The sequence below is a fragment of the Morus notabilis genome, unplaced genomic scaffold (assembly GCF_000414095.1).
Source record: "Morus notabilis unplaced genomic scaffold, ASM41409v2 Scaffold5786, whole genome shotgun sequence".
In the NCBI taxonomy this organism is placed as follows: domain Eukaryota; kingdom Viridiplantae; phylum Streptophyta; class Magnoliopsida; order Rosales; family Moraceae; genus Morus; species Morus notabilis.
In genome coordinates this window covers 1-9,072 of record NW_010357888.1, presented here as the reverse complement: position 1 = coordinate 9,072, position 9,072 = coordinate 1, and the positions used below count along the sequence as shown (strand labels likewise).

The window sequence follows — 9,072 nt, the reverse complement described above, 5'->3', positions numbered from 1 at the left end:
TAGTAATTCTACAAGACAAAAAGAGCAAAATGAAAATTTTAGAATTACAGACTTCTAAAAATAAAACACTCAAGAATAATTAATTGAGAATTAATTATATATTAAATAATGTGATTATTTAACTTTGAATTTAAATTTTTGATCACTTATGTGAAGGTGTTCACATAGTTTGAACACAAGGCATAGTGTGAACATATAGTGTGAACACACAGTGTGAACACATCTAGATTTATCCATTTAAATTTTTTTGATAAGTTGTTCAATTTAGAATTCAAATTAATTTAAGTTTGACTTAAATTAGAATTTGAATAATTGGACTGCATGATAAAGGTTGATTTTTTCTTCCTTCCCTATCTGCAATTGGTGCCTAATCACAGGGATTAAGGCTTGATGTAGCCAGCCATACACATGATAAGGTTGTGGAAGATTTTGTTCTATATTCAAATTGGAGATAATTAATAAACTTTATCTTGGAGATAAAGATTGGATTCCGTCTAGGAGTTTGCTACTCTATAAATAAGAGATTGATAGAAAATTGTGAGACACAGGGCGCGTTTGGAACTCGTTCTAAAATGATTTTGTTTTTTGTATGAAAATGAAAATGAAAACGTTTTCAATCTAGACAGAAATCATTTTTGAAAATGCATTTGGTAGTTTTATCAAGAGATTGTTTTCAGTGTAAAAAAACTTATTAATGTCCCTTTCTCTCTCTCTACTCGAGAGAGGAGAAAACGAAAAAAAAAATGAAAATTGACTAAAAGTCATTTTTCATTTATCTCTCATTTTACACTAAACCAAAAGATCGTTTTCATTTCTGTTTTTTGTCTTTATTACACCAAATGTCGTTTTGGAAGCGTTTTTATTTTTTCTTTATCAAAAATGGGATCAATTGCAAACATGACCACAATTTTTGCTATTATTTTTCCCATAGTGGCCAAATTCTCTAAAGAGTGGGAAGGAAAAATTTTTCTCTAAAAATTTCACGTCGTACATGCATTGGAGTTCGTGAAAATTCAAGTGTTTTATTGCTAATCCTATTTTGTCTTAGGTTTGCCCACACAAGCGTCTTTGTGGATTCTATGAATTGACGAGCAAGACATTGGTTTTCTAAACTAGCTTTGGAGCAATGAACGTTCGAGGTCAAAGATCTCAAGTTATCATCATAATTGATTGCTAGGTATAATTCTCATTTGAGTTCTTATTAAATAAATTAATGAGATTAATTTATTCGTGTATAAATTAATATAATCTATAGAGTATCTCAAAGTTTTTATAAAAATTTTTGTTATGCACGATCCGTTACCCTCACGCTTCCGCATCCGAATTCGATTCGGAAACAAACAAAAATATGATAAGTAAGAATGATAAAACATGTTAAGTAAGAATACGTATAATCGTATTTATGTATACCAGTATAGAACAAATAAACAACAATTGTATCTGCCAATGAAACATAGAAAAAGACAATCATAGATTACTCACATTTATTGATAATAAGAAGAAAATTGTCTAAACACTATAAGAAACAATAGAAAAGAATAGCACTACAACAAATCAATATACTGAGCATCAAGAATAGATATTAAGAACATATAGACCAAAAATATTAATAGTACCTAGATGTTGTATTGTGAATGCTACCTTAAATAAAGCAGAGGAGTAAATGACCAACAATGGAACAGAAAAGGAAAGACGTTAAGTGTAAGAAAAAAGAAAGGGAAATTTACACACGAAATTAATGCAGGGCAACGACATTTTATTATATACACCAAAAGAGAACACCTTTGCAGACCTGAACAATACATAACCAATGACAATATCACATGTAGCAGTTCAAAAATTAGCACGTAAAGACTGGAGAAAAAATTGTTAGGAATAGTGTCTTAAAAGCATGAGATGTGATAGGATATTTAATAAAAGAGTTTATTCACTATTTTATGTGCATATATTTATGAATATTTTATGAATATCAATGAAAATTCTATGATTCTTTATGTGACCTTAAACATTGTATATAAGTGTTTTATACGAGAGGATAATGTTAAAAGATAATAATAAAAAATGATGTTCATAATGAATTTAATTAAAGTTCAAAATCTTTAATTAAAATATTATTAATACATGTCATTCCCATTTAGAATAGAACGGTATTATCCGTATTGTTAATATGACAAGATATTGAATGAGTATATTTCGCATAATGAAATTATTTTGAACAAGGACACATACACAATATGAATTTCTAATAATTTTTGTTTAAGTATAGAAATTCTAATTGAGTCTAGCGATGGTCATATATAGAATAATCTTAATACTGAGTTCTTAGCAGACTCCTATTTATGGATTTATGTCTTTTGATTTACTCGGTACGGATTCTGAGATCCTGAATCCTATTCCTTATATTTTGGATACATGATGAAGTAGGTAGCCGGAAATGTTATTATACGAGATGGAATCCATTCCTTCCTGAGATAGAAGTATATAAATAATTCTTTTGAGGGGTTATTCGCTACTTAGACTAGTTGGAGCTCCGATTCATGAATGTGTTTCATGCATCACTGTCATTAGAAAATCAACGGTACTTTAGGATAAAGATGTAATTAGAGAGGTTAATGGATTTCACCTAGCTCTAATTATGAATTATTTATGGAGGATTGATCTATATGAAGTGACTACATCACATGAAAACTTCACGGTTTAGAAGTAATTTATATCTATAATTACGAGAGTGTAATTCCAAGTTTATAGTGGAGTAACTATTAGAATTAATAAGATTAATTAATTAATTGATTAAAGTGTTTAATTAATTATTAATTTTATTGAAGCTCAAAATTATAGGTCCATGAGTCCCACGTCGTCCTTATAATTCTACAAGACACTAAGGGAAAAATGAGAATTTTAGAATTACTGAATTGTAAAATTAAACACTTAAGGATAATTAATTGAGAATTAATTATTATTTAAATAATGAGATTATTTAAATTTAAATTTGAATTTTGGATCACTTATGTGAAGGTGTTCACATAGTGTGAACGCAAGGCACAGTGTGAACACACAGTGTGAGCACATCTAGAATTGTCCATTTAACTTATTTGATAAGTTGTTCAATTTAGAATTCAAACTAATTTAAGTTTGACTTACATGGAAATTTGAATTTGAGTCAAAATTAGACTGCAAAATAAAGGATGATTTTCTTTTCCTTCCCTATCTAAAGATTGCGCCTACCACAGGGATAAGGATCCCAAATGTAGTCGGCCATAATGGATAAAGGAAGGGAGAATTTGTTCCAAATTCAAATGGGAGATAATTGATAAACTTTATCTTGGAGATAAAGATGAGAATTTTTCTAGGAGTTCAACTACTATTCTATAAATAAGGAGATAGTAGAAAATTGTGTGACAATTTTTGAGACAATTTTTGACACAATTTTTTAGACAATTTTTGCTCTTATTATTAGATAGTGGCCGGATTTTAACTAGTGTTGTGAGAGAAAAAACTTTTCTCTAAAAATTCCACGTCGTGCATGCGTTAATGTTCGTAGAAATTCTTGGGTGTTTTTTGTTAACCCGTTATGTCTTCGTAAATTCAAGGAATTGATGAGGAAGGCTCGAGTTTTGTAAACAAAGCATTGGAGAGAGTATTGTTCGAGGTCAAAGAACTCAACTTATCATCCTAATTGGTCGCTAGGTATAATTCCTATTCGAGTTCTTAATTAATAAATTAATGTGATTAATTTATTCGTGCATAAATTAATATAATTTATAGAATATCTCAAAAATTTTATAAAAATTTTTGTTATACACGATCCTCTCACTCACATGCTTCCGCAGCCGAATTCAATTCGGAAACCAATAAGAATCTGTACTCAAATTATTATATATACTAAAGGGGGGCCAGATATCCACCGCCGTAAATAAGCAATAACAGTATCACACGTAGTAATTCAAAACTCAGTGGACAAAATCTGGCAAAGAAATCTGTAATTAAATAAATTAGTAGAAGTAGTATAAGATTAAAGTCAGGAAAGGGTAAAAAAGCCAAAGGATAATCAGTTCAGAGGAGGAAGAAAATCAAAAAAGGGAAAAAACACAACCATTTTTTTTTTTTGTGTGCAAATTTTCTACATTTCAGACAATAAAAGGGGAAAAAATCACCAACTCATTTAATGCTTCTGCAACAAAGACGATATAGATCATCAAGGCAAGAGTACAAATCAGCATCCTAAGTACCACAAATCATCACTATAGATCACCGAATCAGTAAATGCAAAGGGAATTGATTTAGCCGAAACTCATATACAAAATCAGCTGGCATAAAAATCTTGAGAGAAAAGAAAAAATATGGCACTCACCTATAGAAATTAGCCACCGAAAAGACCCAACCATATAAGTCTCTCTGCACAAACAAATAAGCTGATGCTAGAAACAAAGCAGTTATAGAAAATTCAAGAATCATCAGTAGAAGGAAAAAGTTGCAAAATACAAAATAACAATAGATTTTAAACTGTAATGCTCTCAACGTTAAACCGGTTTAAGGCCGAATTTAGCGAGGTCGTGCTACTTAAAACATACTATATGTACTTAAAACATACTTTATATACTTAAAACAATGTCATTTTTAAGATACGAAAACTTGTGGTTGATTTCATCACAATATTTTCGTAAAGGTTTTTGAACAAAATGAGTCAGTGCGTAAAATGATTACAACCACAAATCTTAGACATTAAACAGTTATTCAAAACTGACATACTAATGAAAAAAAAAAAACATTTTAGGCCCATCTACTATTTGGAAGTACATATAAGCAAGATGCCAGATGTAGGACTTGGAGTACTCAGCCAACCTTGAAAATTATTTTTTTTTACTCTTCGGTAACAACATTGATAAGTGAGTTTTGACTCACTCATTTAATGTCCTGAAATTGGATAATTTACAATATCTTCAAGTTTTTAGGTTGTTTTAATATGGTTGGGAGTGATTCAGGTAAGCAAAGAAAAATTGAATCACTTGGAAGAAAAGGAGATGAAAATCAAGAAAACATCAAAAAGTGCAGAGGCGCGGGCACGCTCTCATGCCGCACGCCTATGCGCCCACATCAGTGAAGCCAAGTCAGAATGGGGCGTGTGCCCGCGCGTCCGAAGCTGTGCGTCCGTACCCTGGTCCCCAGCGAGTGCCCCACTCACGGCAGTGCGCGCCTGCGCGTCCCAGTCACAGCAGCGCGCGCCCGTGCATCCTGCTCACGCCAGCGCGCTCTCAGGCAGGTTCTCGCGTACTGAGGTGCCTAAAAAGTAAAACCTGAGGGATTATTTTTTGGGGGGAGAATTTGGCTGGGCCTGGGGAAAAAGAGAGAAGTTAGGGTTTGGTGAAAGGAGCGAAGACAAAGAAGAAAAACCCTAGTTTTTGGAGAATCAGAGGAGGAAGCTCTTGGAGATTGGAAGCTGCACTACACTGAGTTTTAATTTTCTTCCTCTTTCCTTCTCTTGTTCTTAAACCTAGTATTTTCTCTATTTTTATGGATTCAACATGTACTTTCAGATTTGTTTAATTTTGAATATGCTTGAGTTTACATTGATGGGTTGCTAGATTTTTATGCTAGGGGACTTGATGTAACCTTGCTACGATTATGCTATGAATATTTGTTTTTCATGCCCAAACATTTGGGCTCTTCTTTGCTTAATGCTTTATCAATTGAAAGATTGATTAGAAGATTTAGATATGTGGATTTAGGCTTGAGAGAGTCACTTGCACATGTTGGGATTTGTTGAGCACAGCCTAGTGAGTATTGGAATCGGGAGATGAATATGAGCTAGGTAATCACAAATGAATTAGAGCTTAATGAATGCACAATTAACTTAATTAATAGGGATATTAATTAGGTGATTTTACATATTTTTGACTCGGCACTCGAGAGAGGGAGTTGGATTATTTTAGAAAATTCATGATTAATATTTGGCTTAAGGGAAATCAATAGCATTAAAAAAGGATTAGAATAACTAGGCAAGGTAAAATCAAGGTCCCTAGCTACCTTATCATTAGAGCCCCCTTCGATGCCAAAAAAGTTGTTGCATTGTTTTATTTGCTTATTTAATTAGTTTAGCATTTTATTCTTATTTTGATTGTTCTCATTCTTATGTTGGACTTGTCTGGATAAAACTAGGTTATTCTAGTTGCAGTACTTAGCTAGATTTTAGGAACACAATCCTCGTGGGACACGACACTCACTTACTACTTTATTACTTGTCGACCTCGTGCACTTGCGAGTAGAAAATAGGTGTTATTTTCGCAGCGATCAAGCATCATCTGCATCACAAGGTAAAACTAATAAACAAAAACTCAGTAAGTAGATTTCAAATAAAGTGTCTAAAATCTCCATGGCTGAAATCTCTTTGTTAAACATTGTTCATAAAATTTCATACTTATTCTTAGTTTATGTATGATACAGAACTTCGATTCTAGGTAAGCCTCTCTATACAGGACCTTTTCTAATTTTGACCAATTCACTTCTCTTAAACACTAAGCAATCTCTTTCTCTTGTGATAAACAAAAGTCTTCCCACTAGAATTTTTCTCTAGTTGTCTCAAAGAGGCAGTTACTCTAATTTGGGGCACCGGTCCTTCGCACCCCTGCTTACCCAGCCTCTCATCCATATACCATACCATAAAATCACTTAAAACAAAAAAACATAATAAGTAAATATCATAATCCCTTTCAAAATAATTAATCATGAATACTCTTTGAACATAATCATGTAAGAATTTAATAAGAGAATAAACTTGCATAATCACAATTCTGAACAAGTTATTTCGTCAAATAGGTCTTGTGATGCAGTTTTAAAAATGCTTTAACTATACTTTCTTGAATTTCGATCACCACTATGCAAACACAAACTAGCTGGTTATGGAGAGCCGTCAATGTGGTAATTAACATTTAAAAACCATAGCTTTCAAAAATCACATTCATATAATCATTTAACAAAACATATAATTGCGCATTGTTATGAAAATATTCATAACAAATTCATCAAAACTCAAAATATTATGCACCTATGGCAAATAAAAGTAGACTTAAAACCCAATTTTTAGAGCTACTACATGATAGGTTTCAGATTTTTTAAACTAACCAAAAACAGCCTGAAATCCGGATTGAAGTATCATCTCGTCAGGAAAATGACAACTTTTTAGCTGAACTTATAAAATTCATAACTAAATGTAGAAAAATCCGTTGAGAGTGATTCAAAACACTCACGTAAAGCTTAGGATGTATAATTTAATAAAAAAAATATAAGATCATTCAAAATCATAAGTATATATAGCACAAAAACAGAATCTACATAGACTGTACAGAGGACTTATATTTGAACATTTCATCAAATACCTAGCATGCAAGCATGCAAATCTTAATCTTCAAAGGCCACTCTTAAATACATGAATCATCATCCTAATAAGAGTTTATCTTCAAATAATCATCAATAATATCAAGCTAAAATAATTAATTTCACCCAGAAACCAATATTTGAACCAAAATCTCAAGAAACTCATTTTTAAAGGTCTACACCAACATGCATGATAAGCAACATCAAAAATCCGAATCTCAAGTAGGGTTTCAACATCAACATCTCTAAAATCTTAGTTTCTAACATAAGAAAGAAGTTACCTCAAAGAAAAACGTGTTCCCAAGTGAATAGAAGCTCAAAATCTTGATGGTTATTTTTGGTTCTAGGTTGAAAAACGAGTTGAAATGGGTTGGTTGAGTTTTTAGCTCATTCCCTCTTGAAAACCTAGATTTGATTCTGAGTTTTGGGTGAGAAAAGGAGTGAGAAGAGAGAAGAAAATGTTATGGTTGGAGTTCTAGGCTTTTTTTTGTTGCTAAAATAGACCGAAAAATGAAGTCCAAACATGATAGAAACCAAGCAAAAGTAAATTGGCCTTATAGTAGGACAAGTGTCTAGGTTTTTCTAAGTCTCTAATAGCTGTTCTAACCTCATAAAATCAGCTCTAAAGTCTTTATTTTTCTTCTTCAATTAGATGCCTAAAGTTCACTCAATTTGCTAACATAGCATTCTCTCACAAAAACTCAAAGTAAAAACTAAGTCCTCAACACATTTATATAAAACCGTGTAATAAAAATATAAAATAATAATTCATTATTAAATCAATCATAATAGAGGTAAAATATCATATCAAATAGTCATAATAAATATCATTTTTTGTTCATAAGTTTAGCACATTGAGTTCCCACATCGAGTTAGTTGCACTGCACATTAAAACTGAAAACTTGATTAGAAAAGCTATAAGTTTAATAAAATCTTATGATAGTTATAATAATAAAATATAGTACCAAGAAATAACTTTGAGATAAATGGTAAATGTGGTGCATTATTTTAATTTACTAAATTTATTTATTATTGGCTTAAGGATTAATTAAATCTCGGGTATTACATTTCTCTCATCCTTAACAAATTTCGTCCTCAAAATTTAGCTTACCAAAATGTTCTGGATACTTAATCTTCATCTCATCCTCTTTTTCCCAAGTAGCTTCCTTGACTAATTGATTTCTCCAAAGAACTTTGACCAAATGAATGCTTTTGTTTCTTAATTACTTATGTCTTCTATCAAGAATCTGAACTGGTTTTTCTTCGTATGACAAATTTGGTTTCAGCTCCAAAGCTTCATACTTCAAAACATGAGATGGATCAGCTATATACTTACGGAGCATAGAAACATGAAATGTATCATGAATACTAGACAATGGTGGTGGAAGAGCTAACTCATAAGCAAGTTTTCCTACTCTTTTCAAAATCTCAAAAGGCCTTATATACCTAGGACTGAGCTTTCCTTTCTGTCCAAATCTCATAACTCCCTTCATTGGAGCAACTTTAAGAAAGACCTTGTCACCAACTTCAAATTCAATATCTTTTGTATGCTTATCGGCACAACTCTTTTGTTGACTTTGAGCTGCTTTCATCCTTTTTTGAATCTTGTCAATAGCATCAACTGTTTTCTGAACCAATTCTGGACCTAAGATTTTTCTTTCTCCAACCTCATTCCAATGAATTGGTGATCTGCACTTCCTA

The 9,072-nt window shown here is 31.8% G+C and overlaps 1 protein-coding gene across 1 annotated transcript; it reads right to left on the bottom strand.

Annotated features, from left to right (window-relative positions):
* Positions 1 to 8,594: 8,594 nt before the first annotated feature.
* On the bottom strand, positions 8,595 to 8,963 carry LOC112095368. Its single transcript, XM_024177198.1, has one exon. It carries the CDS (start codon positions 8,961 to 8,963, stop codon positions 8,595 to 8,597), a length of 369 nt encoding a protein of 122 aa, XP_024032966.1.
* Positions 8,964 to 9,072: the final 109 nt, after the last annotated feature.

What these genes read in the sequence shown, in the direction of transcription:
- LOC112095368 (XM_024177198.1), bottom strand. Translation starts at nt 8,963, where the DNA reads ATGAAAGCAGCTCAAAGTCAACAAAAGAGTTGTGCCGATAAGCATACA.